The sequence below is a fragment of the Diadema antillarum genome, unplaced genomic scaffold (genome assembly GCF_040938485.1).
Source record: "Diadema antillarum isolate AM-2024a unplaced genomic scaffold, OU_Dant_1.0 seq00000466_RagTag, whole genome shotgun sequence".
NCBI lineage: Eukaryota > Metazoa > Echinodermata > Echinoidea > Diadematoida > Diadematidae > Diadema > Diadema antillarum.
The window spans coordinates 270,188-291,529 of NW_027271436.1; the positions used below are offsets into that span (position 1 = coordinate 270,188).

General features: G+C 37.2%; 1 protein-coding gene across 1 annotated transcript; it reads left to right on the forward strand.

Annotated features, from left to right (window-relative positions):
* The first annotated feature begins 957 nt into the window (after positions 1-957).
* On the forward strand, positions 958-20,026 carry LOC139733251 (uncharacterized). The gene is made up of 3 exons (XM_071644090.1): positions 958-1,312; positions 10,204-10,403; positions 19,337-20,026. Exons 1-3 carry the CDS (start codon positions 958-960, stop codon positions 20,024-20,026), a joined length of 1,245 nt encoding a protein of 414 aa, XP_071500191.1.
* Positions 20,027-21,342: the final 1,316 nt, after the last annotated feature.

Here is a 21,342-nt window from a genome sequence, read left to right on the forward strand (position 1 = left end):
CGCCCCCGTTTGACTATCTTCACTCCATGTCTACATCCCTGAGAGAGGAAGAAAAGAGACAAGTGCGACGCCTTTTGAGTGAAAGCGGTGAGGGCGGCGTGTCTTGTCACGTTGGCGCCGGTGGCTCTGCCGACCAATGCTCTTATGATGAGTGTGGCACTCACTCATAACGTGGCTTGCTTTGTACGGCCTCGACCGGTGCTATTCTCCCTGCCGATAGTCCCTCACACGCATTCTATTGTTGGCACGACCTGTTTTGTGTGCGCGAGACTCATCGAAGCTACCAGGGTGGTCATTTCACTGTCTGAGACGGGAGTCACCGCGGCGAGCTAGCGGTCGGGGCGACACAAAGCGCAATCCGCAGGAGAAAACAAAACCGATTTATCGCACCACAGGGACTACAAATCGAGCTTAGTCAGGCTGGACGGAGCTAAAGTGTTTTTATTTGGTAGAAGAAATGGTTTCATGTTGGAAATCTATTATGTGTGATTTACATTAAAAATTGTTGTACGCTGGTCCTGGCCTGTCTGTCTCCATCGACAGTATTCCATGAACGATTTTATTTCTCTTTTTCAATCCAACCTTCGTTAAAGCCTTTTCCCTCGACGCTCGGAGGAGTCAGGTATGTTCAATGATGACATCTTGACTTTTTAATGTTGAATAGATCAGTTTGTCTATTCCAAAGATATCAAATCGATTGAAATGCACAACGGGTATGAACTTAGTTTGTCTCGATTCTCGGTGCAGTATAAGCGACATTAGCTCTGTTGCATTAGCGAGTAGTAGGCCTACTACTGTTCACTTCTTTGTGGGCAAAAGAGGGAAGAGAAATACAGACGCTCTAGAAAGGACACCAGTCGTCATTTTGTCATCAAACTTGGAGTTTCAACACGCCATCACTGGCCTGAATGTTTTGCCGGAACTTCTAGTTGTTTGTACCATCCTGGCTCAGAATTGATGTATTCGTTCGAGATCGGCAAGATGAACCACATGGTTGACGGCTACGGAGAATACCAGCACATCGCCAGCCGCTCGGCCTTCACTGAGATCCAGCAGCCGATGGCGTATCACCACCACCACCCGACTGCTGCAGGAGCAGGGGCGCCGTATTCCCGCCCAATGCCATACAGCGCCGTCGGTAGGAGGCCGATGGCTAACTCCAGCGGGCCGGACACTCATCCGTCCCTTAGTGGCATGGGACCGATGGGCCAGACAAGACATTTCAGTTACCATTTCATGAACACTCCAATGGCTGGACATCCTCCGATTTACGACTCACCGGATCATATAACATCGCTGTCAACGAAAGAAGGTAAATATCCACCGTAGATATAGATGAACAAAACATCTTCAATAGGTCTAAGTGCATTTCCACGTAACTAACACAAATTATCGTTCATGTCAAACTTTGGCCATATTCTGTTCTTTCACGATGTTCTATCGATGATGGTTCTACTCAAGTGCTGTATCAGTTAGTGATTGTTACCGGTTGCCAATCTTCGTAAAATAAATTTTGCATTTAATCGAATGCATAGAGAATATCAGGGTACCACAGAATAAATTTCAAGATGACATAAAATCGAAAATAAAAACGATGAGTTTAACACAGATCATATCTCATTTGGCTACCGGAGAGAATCCGAGAAACTGCAAAACGTTAACACTAGACATGGCTCCTTATCATCCCCATTACATGATACATTCAGTTAAAAGGTGTCGTTTATTCTTATTCCAAGGATGAATGAACTAAACAATTGAAAAAAAAAAGAGAATTAGAGTCTTCTGGACCTGACGTTGCAACTTTAACACTAATTTTTCAAATAACAACAGTGACATGCTCTGTTTGCCACCATGAAAAGGGGATGGCAAGTACGAAAAAAAAAACAAAAAACTTGTTCAGCATTCGGGTCTTTATTGAAAAAGTGACCAGTGTCTGTGATAAGCGGTCAACTAAAAAGAAAGAAAGAAAAAACCAGATTAGTCATCGCAAAAGAACTTCATCAGAGTTATCAGCAAAAGTCCATACAATTTCACACATGGCTACAGCTGGTTATTATTGCTTCTGCTCACGCAATGGTAGCGATGAGCTTGGACTCCTCTCCACAGCTCCTCGCATATTTACAATACATTTCACCTCTACCGTGCATCCAACGTAAAAGTCATGACCAATAGGTCTTTAAAAAAGTTTCCCATCTCGCCATTTTTTTAGATGGCAGTGAGAATCATATCATCGCATAGCAGGGAATGCTGATGCATCTTGAGTGCAGAACATTAATATACAGCGAATTTCTTTAAAGACATGCCTTATAGCTGTGCAATATTCTCGTATATTAGTTCGTCGCTAAACTGACGAAATCATTAAGTAAGGATGTTTGTGAAATCAACTCCTTTCCATGGCCGAGATGATATAGCATTTCTTAAACAATAGCATTTGTTTCACTTCAAGAAAGACAGCAGATATCCACAAAAATAAGAAACACAAAAATCCCCATCTCTTTTTTTTTGTCAAAAAGGTAAGGTAAAATAATGTATCGCAGCTTTACGTCTCGTTTAGAATCAATTACAAAGGTTTTTATACATCGGAAAACTTTGTAGAAACACGTAAATCTATGCATTGATAAAAATCCATTTGTGAATCAGAGAGACTGATGTATAGAAGTTCATAAATTCAACCACAATTGAATGATAAATACTGAACTTTCACCATTATTGAAACATTTTGTGAAACATTTCCATGTGTTCATTCATAAAAGAACTGTGTAACGAAAGTAAATTTCCAATCAATTCATTTTTTCGCTTTTCTTCCACAGAACATGAAACAAAACAAAAAATAAAATGACCGTTATATCCATTGGTAGACTGCAAGATAAGAATTAATGGTAATCAAATCAAAAGAATGTACATGTATACAGGGTTTCAAGCCAGTCGTATTGCCTCATAATGTATGCTTTGAGATTAAAAATGAGAGGTAAAAACAAAAAACAATTATAGATTGTTGATTGTGTATTACTTAGGTAAGTGATTCCCAAACCTGGATTTTCTTAATTACAAAAGTAAAATATCAAATAACTCAAAACAAGATAGACATTACAGGACAAAAAGGACAGAAATACAAACCCACGTGACACGACTGTAAATTGTTACGCAGTATGTAAATACCTATAATGAGAGATCTTAAAATGAATGAGAAAGAAAGTTCCTAGGAATAGCTGGTGAATCCTTTAAGCTGCACACTGTGCTTATCAAGAAAAACAAGCATTTATTTATCTGGGACTAATGATATTTGAAATTTTTATGACCTGCTCAACAGGTCACTCGTATTATCTCTCTTTTTACCTCATGAAAGTTAGCAAGGCATCTTTTAAGTTCAACAATCTTGCAATGGATCACTTAGCTCTACCAAAAATGGGATACATGTCTTGACCAAGTGAAATTGTTATGATTGATAATTGAAATTTACAAGCCACACCTTGCTATTGGCATTTTCATCAGTTGTTTTAGGAACTTTTACTTCATGAGTGCTTCATGAGTGTTCAGATTCAATTTTCAGCTAGTAATGTGGTATCGGTGGTAGATTCGTACACTTACTCAATATGGAAATATAATGATTCCCTCCAGAATAATTAACAGCTATGGCATTTTAAGTTTCTGTACACTCTTAGGCTTTTACATACATATATTTGAATCATTGTTATTCCACAGGACATCTTTAAACAAAATCAGATTTACATAAATTTTTCTTGAACCTATGAAACAAAAGGGAATATCGAGGTCGTGAGACGATCTGAATAATGATTATATCTCTTCTTTCTACAGTCCTTTTCAGGACTTTTCACATTGTATACACCGAAACTGTCATCACGTTGATAATTATATTGTATCACATTACCCTGATGGGAATGATATTAACGGTAATTCTAAAACACAAAATATTCCATTAAAAATGTGTCTCCACTTTCTTTTTCAATTGAATCATTTTCTAAAATAGAAGTAACATACTTTGAATGTCTGTAGACCTATGAGAATATCACTGTTGATTGCTTTTAACGTCATTTTACGTCGATAGAAAAGGACCGATGCAATCTTCACAGTATTGTGAAAAAATGAATAGTTATTACTGAATCCTGGGGATGATCCAGTTCCTAAGTGAGTACAAGTGTTTGGTTTAATGGTTCTTTTAGACAGAGAACATGGAATCTTATTCGTCAGGATACTTTTGTTCTTCATTAGGTGCAAATGTTAAGTCTACCCCTATTCATCAAAGGGAAGGGGTACAGTTTGTACCCTACATACTATAACTATACTTGGTGGAAGCATCCAACATAATATAGAGTGCACGATACCACTGCATGCATGCATCTCTGTCCAGTGTAGCTTGTGGTCCTTTTCCTGTAGTTGAGAAATGCATTCTCAAGGTAATCAGAGGGAATAAACTGTAGGAATGACCCGTTTGATAATATTTTATTATGTGCAAAATATGATTCTCATTTGATTACATTTGATTACTGACTGTATAACATTATATGGATTGTATTTCCTGGTCTATGGAGTGTATTTTGATTTGTGGCTTTCATCACATTGATCTTTGATGACTTTTCTTAGAGACCTTTAACTGTTGAATAGCAGTGTACATGGAAATGCTAAAAATGACTGTGTCTGGTTGTGAAACAGCTCATATTACGACTGTGTTATGTATCGATGGGCATTTTCTTTCACTATCAGCATGTGGTTTACATAATAGGAGAGACTTCATGGAACTGTTCTTATGTCTTGTCCACCGATTGCCAAAAATTCAAATCGATATGGTCTCTTATACAGCAGCGCTGGGTCGTTTTATGGAATGTTCTGTTCTTTATTGAGCCGCATCGCTGGACCTTAAAAGTGCTATGTAATTATCCCTCTAGACCCCTAATCAAGTGATTAATGCTGTTTTCATATGCTGATCTCATTCCTACATGTAGGGCTACAGTCGTAAAACCCAATACTATACATCATTAAGATTCCTAACAATGGCTAATCAGGAGTGGATGAAGGCTTCGCTCCATCATTTTCAATGACAAAATCTAGCGCAGTCTATTTCATCTCAAAAGACAACATTAAATATTTGTGCGTGTGTGTGTGTGTATGTGTGTGTGCGTGTGTGTGTGATCATTCATCGACTGCGAATTAATTTGCTCGTGTGTTGTGCATGCACAAAGAACTCCCCTGTTCTTAAAACTTTAGAATATGTTTGAAACATCTAGGGACTGTACAGTACTGGTTGAGGTGGGGATTCAGGTTTATAACATTCGTAAGTGAGAACATCTTATGAAATATGAAAGAGCATGTAATTCTAAGAAGGATTCAACGTTTATTTGATGAAAATTGGTTTTCAAATGGCTGAGATATCCAAAAAAGTGGTGATGATAAAAGGCGACAGGCCACGCCTTTTATTAGGATCTCTTTGTTTCACCTTGTTTTTGGATATCTCAGCTATTTCAAAACCGATTTTCATCAAATAAACTTTTGATACCCCTTAGAACTGCATGCTCTTTGACATCTCATAGAGTAATTTCTGAATATCTCGCAAAAAAAGCTAAATCCTAACCTCAACCAGAACTGTGCACACCCTTTAAGTGCACGTGCAACAGGTGTACACTAAATTCTGGTTGAAATCCCACCTCTTGAAAGTCCATGCTAGCATGTTATTAAATACAATCTTTCACAGAAGCAAAAAGTTCCAGAAATGTCTCGGGATCTGAAGATAATGATGAGAAAATTGATACGAAATATTACCCCCTGGGAACAAATTCAGCAATCATTTTAATTGTCGATACTGCATTAATTGTTATTTTATATTAGCAGTGTTCTAAAGTGTTCTAATTTAGGTTTTCACCGACAAATTTGCTATCAGCCAATCAGACGCAAGGATTTCAGTAACTTTTAACAGTTGTCAGTGTAAATCACTGACAAAAAGTTTCATGAAACGGTCCCCGGATTTGCTTTATTGTTGTTGTTTTTTTGTAGCACTGCGCTATATAATTGATGTAAAACACACAACTGTTTCACTGATGGTGCCATCCATCGAAAAGGGCACTTGTCATTTCACTGTGTCGTTCAGTCTGTTTCATCATCACTTCTGATTTGCACTTTTCATAAGATTTCACCGTCAAGCTATTTTACATGAACAATGACGTTCATCGTACTGCATTTGATGTAGCATGACTTGACTCTCCAATCATTATAGAAAGAAGTCGTATCGATCATTTGCGAGTTGAAAGATATTTTAATTGAATATCCTCATGATTTTTGAGTAGAACTACTATGATTAAAACACAAACACATTTCAAGATTTAGTTGTTTGTTTGTTCTTTTTTTGTTGAAGGATTACAAAAATTACTAAGGAATATTGATATAGCATCTCATTAAAAAAAAATCAGCAGTGAAATTAGAAAGCATTTGATATCACAAGGGCACTACAATCATTCAACATATATTATAAACTATATGTTGATGTTCTATCTTGTTGGCAGCACAAATACTGACTACTTAATTCTTATGTTATTTTTTTTTCTTGTGCCAATTCAATTCAATTATGCTTTATTTCTCTCAAACAAAAAGTAACGCAAAATACAAAGTATACATTATTGTCAAATCATATTTTTATGCAATTTGAAAGAAATTAAAGTCAAAGTGTGATACAAAGTACATTATAGGGATATTTATATAGCGAGAAGAATGAAAATCTTGCTATAATGTAACAGAATTTCATATAGTGAAGGAACAATGATCCACTAAAAAATGGAACTTGTTAGGCGTGGATCACAAAACATACATACATCTCTCTCTCTCTCTCTCTCTCCCTTTCTCTCTCTCTCTCTCTATATATATATATATTAATGTATAATCATATGTATTATATATATATATATATATATATATATATATATATATATACAAAATTTATATAATGACCGTTAAAGCATTCGATAGTTGATATAATATGATGCTAATTACATAAAAGCATATCGTATCTTGTTTAGAGATTCAAACTACAAAAATAACCACATCTGTCGTATCAATTACGACAAAAGAAATTATATAAGTTATTTCTTTAATTCAGTAAAGCGATAAACTACTGTGAACGGTGTCGTAAGTCCTTTTCCGATGAAGTTTCGAAGTATACGAATAAAAAATCTTTACAGAAAAAAAATAGCAACTTTACAGAGCAGCCACAGGGCAGGTTTGACTTCCGAGGTATTCACACGTTCACTTCATATTGAATAGATGATTTATCATGGGAGTCATATTTTGTACAGTTTCATTTGTTGCTTTTCTCTACAATAGGGGTGTGTGATTTCTACCTTTTATAGCATCTGTAGCGGGCTATTTGGGACTTACCCATACGTGAATCCACACCAATAGTCTATCCATAAGAAATTGACCTGAAGCGTAAGCTACGTTTGTGTCCCATAAAGAGATGGGCAAATTGTATAGAATAAAGTTCATTGCAAAGACATTTATCTTAGTGTTTTCGGTCAAGCAGCGGCTTGTGTGTGTGTGTGTGTGTGTGTGTGTGTGTGTATTCATTTTTTACCGTTGTCCGACTATTGAGTTGTGTCACGTTGACCAATGGTAGAAATTCCATGTAATTGGGAGGGTTGGAGAGGGGTGCAGGTCTCCCCCTCTGTGGGCGCTGTGGTTGAAACTATTAAGAGGTTGCTCCCCTGACAAATATCGACAAAACCCGATTAGCCGCATTGATTCCAAATTCACGCAACTCGGGTTTTTTGAAATTGAACAAACAGGAGAAAGGGAGAACAGCGGGGCAAATAGACTCACTAATAGCGCGGTATACACATCTACGCATTGATCCCTCGTAAGCTAACGGGATTAGCGCCTTCGCGTAATTCTGTTTCTTTTTTTTCCAAAGGAAGGGGGCTATTTGAAACTTAAAACCACCAGAGCCCGTTGGTTCTTTAGTCACGTAAACTCTGCACTAACTTCGTTTCCATTCAATACATCTTTACGAAATTGCAACTTGAAACCCGAGACAACGCATGAAGCGAAAAGAAAGTTGATATAAAGATATTTTGTATTTCAACAAATAGAATGTACACCACCAAATTTTGCGCAATCGTGTGTAGGAGGTACCACAGTACATAAGTATCGATCCGGCTGTAGTCATTACTGGGTTTGTAACCCTTTATAATGCAATGCATTTTTTCTCTCACTCCATCAATCGTTCTTCTTTCTCTCCCAAAGGTAATTTTCTTTTAATCTCCTTTCCTGTCTGCTTACACACCAATCTCCTCGTCTATTCGTCCCCTCATTTATCTATCTATCCATCAATTTTTCCCTCTCATGGTTGTCTCATATATATATTTCCATCTCATGGGTGTCTTTTTTCAACAGCTAGGCGTTCCCTCCTATTTGTCAAAGAAGTGAAAGTAAGATCACATAGTTTGATATCCAACCGAACTCTGATTGTGCTTTTTCCCAGCTTTCATATGCGACATGATTTGCGATAAGAATGCAATCATGGTTCCAACACTCCACAATAATCTTTCCAACCTCCACCAATCCTCACATTCTTTCCTTGGATACGTTATATTGAAATTAAAATGTTATCACTATCCAAAATCTCGATGGTTTCATTCATGATACCGAGAGTGACGATGCTGCCCTATGTGAAGTGCTGATGGAGTGTCTATTAGACCCTCATTAAAGTTCTCTTCTGGACGCCGTGTCGCTAATAACTCGAGATCCTATTCGAGATTATAGTCATCTGTTTTGATAGATCAGCATACAGAACATTGCGAGATTTAAGGAGTGGATCTTACGCAATGATGTAAGAATCTATGCAGAATACGCTTATTTCTTTAATGTAAAAGCACGTTATATAGAAAATAGAATTGTTTAATTTTCTCGTCTTGATGGTGGTGGTTGTAACTGGTGAAATCTTACACGGTCTCTTACGATTGATAACCACTTGAACAACACGAACAAAAAAGCAAAAACATGTAGACATATTCACACACAAAAAATGATATATCTATACATAATGTATGTAGTTTGTTTAACAGTCTTTATCATGTCAATGAACAATGTAATATGCAAAGCCTATCTAAGCTGTCCCATGGGATAAGCAGGAGACGCAAGGCACAGACAAAAAAAAAGTACATTACAGACTCATGTCACAATATTGTAAATAGATGTTACGGAATGATATCTCAATAAACCTTTACATAATACAGAAATATACTAAAAAATAACAGGTATATAACCACAAAAGATGAAATTTTAACTGTTCATCGATCTTTCGAATGGTGCGCAGCTCTGAATTTCTTTGCTTATGGTGTATGAGCAAGATAGACAGTTGCTTTACGTGCGTCTTTATGTCAATTTCTTACACTTTTGATTTCGCGTGAACGCTATCTTTTACCACAGAACGATAAAAAGACTACCTAAACAGTTATCAACAGCAATGATTGTGTAAGTTTAGGGAAAGAACAAAAACAAATATAGGGATGTTTACAATGCTGTGTGGACACTGATGTATCTGCGTTTGAAACCCAAACGAATGCTGATATTGAAGGAACCATTCCAGTCTCTTGGTTCCATTTTAATAATTCATTATCTTAAACTAATATTGAAATCACTACCTACAAATTAAATGCTGACACTCTAATTTGACAATAGAAAGAGTCAAAATGATAGGAAAAAGCCGAGGGTTGGATATACAAATGATAACTGTTTACAGCAAACGCTTGTTTGTCTCTGTTCGACCAAGACTCTAAAAGTTGAGAAATTTGGTTATGATCTCCTCCAGTTGCTCACACTGGAATGGAGGTAGATGTTCCTGAAGGAAATGAAATGATTATGTTCTTTTATTTGAATTTCATTCCAATGTTGCAAAAAGTTGTGGTTCAAAGTTTCACAGGACGAGAAATCAGATTGCTCAAGTTTGATGGATCTGATTTTTCTTTGCGTATTTAGAGGAACACTGATAAACATTCAATTCAATGAGTCAGTGCATGTTCATGATTTCATAAGTTTTAGTCAAATTGCAGTAGGCTTAGTACTTTTTGTGCCGTTTCAATATGAAACACTTGGAAGAATGGGAAATAGGAGCTATTCAATAGTCATTTAATAGCTAACTTTGAAAATATTTCATCCATACTGATCACCTGACATGATGCTTCTTGTGGTCGCGTTTGCCAGGTTTCATGGACCACAAAAGTGACAGTGAGACTTCCATTGAGACCAAGCTGAGCCTCAGGGGGAAGAAATTACGCAAGCCTCGGACCATATACACCAGCCTACAACTACAGCAGCTGAACCAGCGGTTTCAGCAAACCCAGTACCTTGCCCTGCCCGAGCGCGCCGAGATTGCAGCCTCGCTCGGTCTAACTCAAACTCAGGTAAAGATCGCGTGAGACAATATTAAGCTTTGGACCTAGGTTGCCAGAATCTTGTCTGACTGTAGGTTTTCCTTTCAATCTTTTGTTGTAAACTGGTTGATTCGTTCCATTTTCCGACATCTTAAAGTTAAGTTTTGCAACATTAGTACTAGCATAAGTTCAATGAACAGAGACCAGCTTAGTTTGTTAGTTACATTAATATAAGAAAATTGATACTAAAAACATACTTTTACTTGTGCAATATAACCAGGTTACCTTATGTTACAACGATATTAATATCAAACATTTAGTAGTTAGTTAGTTAGTATTTAGTAATTATAGTAAAATGATGTCGAGTGGCAGCGAAGACATTTACAATCGAACAAGCAAACAAAAATGAAGTATTGGGTTTAAGTGATCAGAAATCTAAAAATTCCGAAGCAATGAAATTTCGTCACTGCTGTGCTTTGAAGGGGCAGACTGCTAAGCAGTATCATGATAAAGCATACCGGTACTCGCAAATAATTTCAAGCATAAACAGTAATGTATAAACCAAAGCTTGCGATCGAGTAACTAGGGCGTCATACTTAGAGGATTTATCAAAGGTTCAACTTAAACATGGGGTGAATTTCCTGTTTAAGAGCATAATTTCAAAGTCGTGTATTCTCATATATTGACTTATATTTGACACAAATGATGGTATTTTCAAATATCTTAAGAAAACTGAGCTTGTTTGTTGCTTTTGTTAAAGCCAAATTAACTCATAATAACCTCTATCGTAGTCACAAATCGAATGTCATTCATTAGGTTTTGTCGCCTTGTTTCTCATCAATTCTGACTACCCTTTTTTAAAGCTTTTCGGGTTTTTTCTTCTATTACGCAGTGGAATTCAAGACCATTTGAACAGGTCAAACAAGTTTTGAATGATTCAATTGTTACATCAATTGTATTTTGTGAATGGCTTGGGGGATTCATAGGTCAGTGACTTTATAAGAAATGGATATTATGAAAAGTCACGAGATTATTTCACAGTTTTTGGTTCAGTCAATGTGCTTAGCCAGCACTTATGGAAAAGAATATTCTCATCAGCTTCAAGTGACTTCATGTCGTTTTTGATTAATTTCAATCTCCCAGACACTATTGATATTTTTGTATTTGCTCTTCTCTGACGAACACTACAATTCCATGAGTAATGTTACGATTCAGTTACAGTTTGCCCATGCATTTCTTATCTAAAAGCGTGTTTTATTTTATTGTTAAAAAAATGGCCTGCATTTAAATCTCACTTGAATATGCAAAAGTCACATTGTACTTTACTTTGTCTGTATGCAAATGTCATATTTATTGTATACTTTCGTTGGAAATGAAATAAAATGAAATGAATGAATAAATGTTTCTTTTTTAAACCTATTTACGCTCAGTTTTGTCACACTAGACGTATCACAAGTTGACATAAACCGATGCTTGATAAGACAAAGTGTTCAAACTTTCAACAGATGCCTTGTTAGATATGAAGCAAGGAAACGATTTGACGGTAGTTATGTTTTATTTCTTGAGCAAGAAGTAAGAAAAGAAATATACATAAGAAACTCACATGTGATTGTTTGTTCGTTAAATTCTCATTTTTTTAAAGTGACTAGCGCCTAATGTTGTTTTGAGGATTGTTGACGTTTTGGGATGTAGTTTTAAAGCAATATAATAAACAAATCAAAAAATAGTTCATACCAAAGTACAACTTAACAATAGAAAGCAAGAGCACTAGATAATAAAGCTATAATGATATCCTTCATACTTCATCTTTCAAAATCGAAGCAGTCCTAGGAATTACCTGTTACTTCTGCTTTGCCATTAACTTTGGCTCCATATGTCGTGTTGACGAACATGCTGTCGGGTTTCCATATCCTATTGTAATAGCTATTGTAACACTAACATTAAAATTGTTAGTAGACATGATTAGAATATAGCTGTTCAGCGTATTGCATTTCATACTGATATCATCTTTTGAGAAAAAATAGCATACTTCAATGCTCGTATGAACAAGTTGAAAAATTGAGCCTCCTTTAATTACGGGAAACGATTTGATTTCTTGCATTATTGGGCATAATCTGTACTTTAAAAACTGTTATGTACCCGATTTGATTTCTTGCATTATTGGGCATAATCTGCACTTTAAAAACTGTTATGTACCCGTTTAAGCATTCTTCGTCATTTATCATAACCATTTATCAGCATTCATAATAAAGGAACAATATTAAGATAAACTAATAATTCAATTATAGATATGGTTTCCCTATCGCATGGTAAAAGTATGTAGTAATTGGATTGTGTCATTACCGATTTTCTTCAATGTGCAATAAATCTTAACAGTTTATAATATTAGCATAATGGTGACTAGTTTGTAATATCTTGTTCAAGGAAGCATAATAAAATAACTGACGGACATGAAAAGCACTAAAATCTGATAGTGCAGAAGAGTTTCCATGTCTTTTGAGATCATTTAATTCCATTTCCTTTACTTCCCTTTCAGTGCATATTATTGTTCCTTTCATTACTATTTACCTTGTAAATGATGTATCCGATCTTGTATCAAGGACGACACGATTATCTTTTTTTTTTTTTTTGGAGGGGGGGGGGGAAGAGGACATCATTACTCCTCCATTGTAAGACAGAAGCAAAGATAAACCGACTTTCACTGACAATAAAACAGCGTCTGGGCCAGGATTGGGCAAGGAATCCGGGATTACGCCTTAATCGCAGTGGTTGCGCTATTAATCAGGACAAACATAATATACGCACTACATGTTATTTACAGGCGGAAGCTGGGCACAATATTCATGTGTTCATTAAACACAGTGTATTAGTATACAACCCTTTCAACGCAAGCTAGCCAATGTGGCGTCGCCGATGACTGTTTCTGCGATGCGCCTTGGAAAAAAAAAATGCATGCATGAACTCGATCATTGATTGACGTTACATGCTATGGATGGAGGCCCTGTATACACCAGAGACACAATGTCCCGTCGGAATAAAGCTTGTCGTGTAGGAACCGTGTCATCGGTTACGCGTTAATTAAAATACCCTTGATGCTTTTGAAATCACAGAGAATGGGGTCCTCGTTTGTCACTGTGGATCAGGCCACTGTTTAACCATTTCGCCATGGGCGTTCACAAAGGCGTGACAGCGAGATGGTCACTAGCGGTCAGTCTTCCGGGAGTCATTGCGCTAGGGACAAACGTCCCATTGGCTAGATCATCGACTTATGTGATACAAATAAACGAGGTATTGGCAATGATAATAATGACTGAAAGAGAACCAGATCTGACATAATTTATGTATTCCTCAATGACCCATTTTTTTCGTTGTTTGAACAGGTTAAATGTTTTTAAATGAATCTCTATACTCCAGGTAAAAAAAAATGATACTATGGGAGAAAGGCAGACAATGTTAAAGAGAAATGAAACCCGAATATAAGTTTGCATTGAGTGAATTTAACAATGTTACTAAACACATCATTGAAAGATTGACGAAAATCGGACAATCCATTCAAAAGTTATACATTATTAAAGCTTTGGTGCTGCCATCGTTGAATGAAAAAGTGCTCCAATTCGGGCGTCGCAAATGGAAAACGATATAATGAATATATAAAGAGAATTCCACGAATTTTGTTTTCAATGAAAAGTAATAATAATAATAATAGTAAGACTTTTATAAAGCGCACATTTCTACCTAAAAAAAAAAGATACTCAAGGCGCTATTAGAACAGAGTACATATCGTGTCACGTTACAACAGTATCACAGAAAATAAGACAATAAACCAACAAACAATAGACCTATACGTACACATACTATACATACAGGTATACAATATTGTCAATTTAAATTGAAAATATACGTCTTGAGATTCTTTTTGAAACCATCAATGGAAGATGCTTCCTTAAGAGATTTTGGTAAGCCATTCCATAGTTTTGGGCCCATATATGAAAAAGCCCGATCCCCCAATTATGCTTGATTCGAGGTACCTGTGATTTTAGCGAGTTTGATGAAAGGAGATTATGTGGTGGTTGGTGAAGATGAAGAGTATTTTGAAAGTAGACAGGGGCAAATTTGTGCAATGTACGGTAAACAAGAAGAAGAATCTTGAAGTTAATACGTTTTTCTACAGGAAGCTAGTGCAGGGACCGAAGTATCGGGGTAGTATGCACTAATTTCTTCTTGAAAGTAAGTAATCTAGCGGCACAATTCTGAAGACGTTGCAGTTTACTGAGTTCTTTTTGTGGAAGGCTGCAAAACAGAAAATTGCAGAAATCTAGACGAGACGAAATAAGAGCATGCATCAGTTTTTCTGCTGCTGATCTAGTTAAATATCTCCGAATTGAGCCTAAGTTACGCAAATGAAATCTTACAGATTGGGATACATTATGAAATTATGGTCTTTGAATGTCTTGCATCATAAACAACACCAAGATTACGAACTTTGTTCGAAGGCTTGATATTACTATTGCCAATTCTAACATAACATGTATCAGAATTCACTTTAGACAACATCTGTTTGGATCCTATCAGAATAAATTCTGACTTACTGTTATCAAATTTGAGACCATTTCTTTCCATCCATACCTTAACATCATCAACACATAATTCCAATCGTTTTACAGCTTCAGAGAGTTCAGTTCTGGTTGGTGAAAAAGATACAAATAATTGTATATCATCTGCATAACAGTGATACTGAATGTCGTGTACAAGTACACGTTCCTTTGACTTTATGCCGACATACTATGTTAAGAGTAATATCATTCTCCCTGCTTTCTGAAAGAGGTAAATCAAGAGCTCTTTCATTATACTGGAAGAATTCAAATATGATTTCTTTTTTTTTTACATTTTCTTTATATCGTTGCCCATACGTGACGTCGCAAAGTGTTGTGTCTTCTCATCCAGCGATGGCTGAACCAAAACTTTATAAAAATTCATAACTTTTGAAGGATTGTCCGATATTCCTTAAATTTAACTGATGTGCTCTTCTACTATTTCTGCACTCACTCAATCCACATGTATGTGTAGGCTTCATTCCCCTTTAAAGTATTGCACGTTTGCACGAGTCGTTTTCCAGTCTTAACAAGACATACAAAGCGGACGAGGTGATGACGTCATCAGTTTACAATTATTGTTGAAAAACTGTCTTAAAATCTTGTCTTTGGTCGATTATTTAGCAATCATCATCTTGTTTCCTCGAAGCCTTCATTGCGAAGTTATCGAAAATCTGTAATAACTTAATGCAAGGGGCATACCTGTAACTGGTTTAATTCTTTTTTGTTTTAATGAGTAAAGGAACAACTGAAATGTTTGCAGAGAATCTAGAAAACTTGTGAGGCGACTGATGTGAGCTTATATCTTCTCTTTGGTTTATTTCACTCCGTTCGATGAAATTGATAAAGTTTGTCTTGACATTATTCTTAAAATTTCACCTTTCATACTCCAGCCAGGAACAGACCGAACGGGAAAAATACGCCAACATGATATTGTTATGTGTGAACAAAACATTCATGTAGCATAGCCCCCCCCCCCAAAAAAAAAGAAAAAGCAAACACACAAAAAACTAAGCAAAAAAAAAAAAAACACACACCAAAAATGCATGGTAGGTAGCAAGTTTATTAGTGCTCACATTTGAAATTGTCAATGGTATGTAGTGACTTTTCTTCCCTTTTTTTTCTTTTGTTTGAGACATTTACTCATGTTCATAAGAACCTGAATGCCACTTAATTACCTTATTAGGATTTGCAATGACTATCATTGAGACATGATTGAGATTAAATGCCATCTTCAGGAATAATCCATGACAAAAACGGATTAATGAATCAAGTAACTTCTCTTCCTCACCAATAATCTTAATCTCCTGCCCCTCTCCTAACCAACCCCGGCATGCATATCAGTTTTCCGCGTGAAGTATATCTAATTATATATTTGTAGGTTTGTCTCTCCTAATACTTCATGTTCATGTATGCACCATGTGCCGAGACTCGTTTTTCTTCATCCGCGTGGGACTGATCCGCACTGCGGAGGATTAATTACCAATGGTTTAGTCGAGAAGTCAAAGCAGATTAAGTAAAGTTGAAGACTGTTGAGGGGAGGTACAACGTTATTCAAGTGAGAGGGTGTACGTGCATGCTGCGCATTGAAGCCCGATGTCAGAATAGGTATGATCATGTTGGTTCAACATGAAAGGGCCTTGCTATCATGCACTCTTTGCAAATCATTGGTATTTACTTTGGCACTCCACTTCGAGTTATTGGGCCAAACGAGGTGCTAATCTGTCGGGATTCACTCAAATGGATGACATGTTTGCGTGTTCTATATACCGACGCCGCGGCGCGCCGTCTTTGACCGTTGTGAAGCATGATGAGACAACATTCACACTTTCTTTCATACTTTAGTCGTCTTGAAGTCCGAATATAGTGATGATTGGGATGCCATTATATATTACAGGGCATCAACAGTCATGGTGCTGTGGTGTGCCTTACATATGATTGTTTAATTAAGAATAAGGCTAAAATGAATTCGTCGCCACTTTTGAATTGTTTTTACTATAACAGTTTACAAAAACTTTCAGAAATTACACGAAATAATGGCCAGTTTTTCGATCAAGGAAACGACAATTTCATTTTTAAATCTAGCGTGAGATTGCTCGTCGGACTGCTGTTTGACACGTCAAGGAAATCTAAACAGCATTTTGAGACGATGTTCTTCAATCTTAACGCATAAAGAAACAAGATTAGTTATGTCTCATGGATCGTCACAATTACGCCTGACCTCGCGCCAAATTGTTCTTTGGTGTTTGTGATTGTATCAGCGACGGGCTTGCTCCACTCTTTCACGACAACAAATCGTGTGAGCTTTGGGTACACCTTTTCAATTTTGACAATCACTTGCCGACCAATTAATCGCATTTAACACGAGCTTACGAGTCTGCAGACCCTGAGGCTAATTGAAGCTGCTTTCATATCAATGCTAATTTGCTTGTTTCTCCGCTTCCTGTGCGCATACCAAGTCAACCCCGGTTATACCTTGTCTTGTTACAAAGATGCCTAAGGATTTTCCCCCATTTTTTTGTGTTTTTTTTTTTTTTTTTGCCGACAACACCTCTGAACGACGGCTTCTGTCCTTTTCAAATGTAATTGATTGATGGATCACGAAAAGATTTATGTCAAGATAAGAATTCAAGCCAGTTTCTCATAACTTCTCAATCCTTACAATTGTTATTTTTTCCTATATCGCCAATGTTTTGTTAAAATATTTTGTTAACAGTCCAAGGTTGTTGCCGGAACAATGAAATTGTGTTTGAACACTGTTGAATGTTTGACTATGTTATCAAATTTTGTAGCAGTTAATTTTTTTATAGCAAATACAATGAAAACGAAAGTGAGAAGAAATCTGTTTCCGAATTGATAAAAAGATACAACGTATTTTAATAACAGAGCTGCGAATCTGCACATGAACAGAATTATTCAAAAAGAAAAAGCGAATACTTTTCCTTTTAACTATTGAATAGTAATAGCTAATCGTCTCCTTTACTGCCTTATCTTTCGACTCATACAATAAAACTTCACTTGGCTTTTTCTTTCGCAAGTAAACGGAGAAGTATAATTGATAGAACGAATGACAGAATAATATTGGATTTGTATAAGGTGGCACACACACAAACCTCCTCTTTGTAATCATTCCACATGAATGTTATAATTACAGACTTATCTCTTTTTTAGAATGCTTCCGATTAGTCTGTATTCCAGAAATTTTGTTCCTGCATTTCGTGTCATTTTCCATTGCTTTTGACTAAATACTTATGTTAATTTCCGATAATTATATTGAATACTCGGCAGTCTCACTTCAGGTCGGCTGACGAGATTATTGTTTACTAATTTTGTTTAGAAGGCACCACCGCCCAATGTTTTGGGCACTTCTTCCGCGTTGTACATAATGGATACTAGTACTGATGGACTTGGCTATAAAGTCGTGTAATGAATATTCATCAGGTATCCTAGCTGCTTAGTTCACTTTCAAAGTAACTGAGAGAGAAAGTGAGAGAGGGCGGGGAGACGGAGAGAGAGATGAAAATAGAGGAGTTAATCCTCCCTTTATCTTCTCCCCTTTGGCTAATAAAAAAAAAAAAACTAGACGTGTTCTTATAGCGATAAGCACACATCGAAATTTGTTCGTTGTTTTCTTGCCCAATTCATATCAGAGGCGACATTTCTTTTTTCTGTGAACCCTCTCACCCTATGTCATGTGTATTCATTGTATGCAATTATACGTTATCGGACACCTATCATCTTCTTTTCCTGTAATAAACCAATCAATTTCCGCATATAAAATGTGATGCTTTCTGCAAGTTGATAAAAATTTTGTGAAATGCACTTCTGCAATATCTTAATTTAGGTTAGCCTTGCTAACCAAAGTGAATTGTGCCATTAACCCTAACTAGGCCGGGGGGGGGGGGGGGGGGGGGGCCTCCGAAATACATAAGAAATAAAAAAAAAAAACAATAAAATACTTCAGAATTTTTTCTGATATCAATTTTTATTGCATTTGCTAAGGACACTAAAAAGAATATTTACACAAAAGAATGTGCCTGTTTTGAGCTTTATTTTGTGATTTATACCAAATAGTCTGATTTTATGCATCATTATGCATAAATTAGCATAATTTAGCATAAATGATAATTTTTTGAAAAATTAATTTCAAGATATTTTAGATTACATCATAGGCAATGTGTGTGCGATCGACGGCCGAGATCTGGAGGTGGGGGGGGGGGGGCCTGGGAGCCCCCCCCCCCCCCCCCCCGGCTCTATCAACTACCTAAATAGCCCGGCATAGTTAGGGTTAAGTCATTAGAGTTTTGGTAAAATTGTATCACTTTGATGTTTCCATCCTTTTCTGTCTTTATATTTCCATTTAACTTACAGGTCAAAATATGGTTCCAAAATCGACGGTCAAAATATAAGAAGATTCTCAAACAACAAAACCAAATCAATAGCAACAGCAACAGCAACAGCAACTCGTCATCTCAAAATGAAATGAGTCAACAACAAGGACCTGGGAGTCAACCACACCAGCAGAACTCGCAACATGGTGGACAGACCCCTCCTACGCCGCAACATCAGCAACTGCAGCCCCAACCACAGGCCCCTCCGCTCCCCCGAAACTCGGGCTCTCATCAGCAGCCCCCAACACCGATGGGTCACGTCGAGGGACAGTCAGCCTCTCCGCCGCTCGGCCAAGTGGCGCAGCACCACGGCACTCAGCCACATCATAATATGACCATGAGCCACCCACTCACTCCCCCGGGACTCGGCTGCGGTATCCCATCAGCAGCCCGCTGGGAAACGAGCGAGTCGGGCAGAAGCAGCGCCGGTGGTGGGCCGCCTGCCACGGGTGGGAACGCCGTTGGCGCTCACGGGGGAAACATCGGCTCGTCCATGGACATGCCAGTCGCCATGAGAGATAATTACTATCACTCGCACGTAGCCCAGCATTCAGCCACACCTCATTCTCACTCTTACCATCATTCCCATCCACAGTACGCCTGGTACGGACAAAACATGGATTCCAGAGCGCAGTACATGGGCGTACCGCAAATGGCGCACAATATCTAAAAACAAAGACGCGTGAAGCGCGAGTTACTGATTGTACTCAGCTAATCAGCACGTTTTTCCACACTTCTACACTACAAACATTTTCCCGTGAAGACGACTGGATGCATACTCTGATAATGCATATGCTGATATGCAAGGTTGATGAGCATGTTTCACTATCCCAATGTACTGAGCAAAGTGGGAGGCATATTAAACGTTTTCAAAACGAACATTCACGTCAGTATTGGTTGTCGTAACACTAACTGTGATTGTGTTATTGATAACCGATGCTGTTCGATGGATAGTAAGCATGCGTAAAGTGAGGTGTAATCCCTAATGTCTATACATGGAAATGACTCTTTGTTCTCGAATCTAACCATGAAGAAGTCTCTACATCGTCTCATCCAGTGCTCTGTTCTCATATCTCGCACTTGTCCATTTACGAAAATTATTTCTCGTGTATTTTTTTTTCTCCAGAAGTCGAAGGCACATCTTGTCATAACTGTAAAAGATGTAAATAGTGCACCATGAAATTGTATTATTTTGTTGCCTTTATTTTGTTTTCGAATTCAATCTTGTCTCTTGTAATCGCGCAAACTTAATTGTGCAATTCAGTAAGGTTTCCTGTTGTGCTTCACTGTGATACGTCATATCAACACTGGCCCGAAACACTCAAGCGTGCATACGTTTGGCAGTGTCAAAATATTAAAATTGTGTGTGTGATAAAGTTTAAACCAAAAAGATAGTATGTGATTACTGTATAATTCACAGTATAAAAACCTGCAGATTAGTGACAAAGAACGAGGGATAAATGCTTTAAAAGTTATAAATATTCATATAATATACCTTTATTTTGTGAAGAGTTTATTGTCTTAATTGTATGTATCTAGCTATCAGTTATACTGTGTACTTTGTCTTGTTATAAGTTTTTGTTCTCTTTTTTTTTTCATTTCCCACTCCCTTACTCTCTGTCTGTCTGTTTGTCTGTCTGTCTTTCTGTGTGTGTTTTTCTCTCTGTGTGTGCATGGGATTGGTTATTGCTGCCGCTGCTATATGCGTGTAAATGGACCAAGTCCGTATTGTATGTCACGAAAGATAATGAGTTGTTTATCGTATTGATTCATTTGGTACATTGTGTGTGCATTTTCTCTGCTTCGGCGAAGGCGATTGAAGAATAACTTACACGTTGACGAAAGGTGCTACCATTATCTTGTCTACCAATTATTAGTAACAAGGATTTTGATGTAGTACCCATTACATCACTGTATGCTTGAAAGAATTGAAATGTTCCTTATTCATGAATGATTTGTGAAGACTACTTAAATGATATTGCTTTG

Excerpts from the sequence above, each read along its gene's own strand:
- LOC139733251 (XM_071644090.1), top strand. The coding sequence starts at position 958 with ATGTATTCGTTCGAGATCGGCAAGATGAACCACATGGTTGACGGCTAC. Across the intron at positions 1,313-10,203 it reads ATCGCTGTCAACGAAAGAAG|GTTTCATGGACCACAAAAGT; the intron begins GTAAATATCCAC and ends CGCGTTTGCCAG. Across the intron at positions 10,404-19,336 it reads TCGGTCTAACTCAAACTCAG|GTCAAAATATGGTTCCAAAA; the intron begins GTAAAGATCGCG and ends TTTAACTTACAG.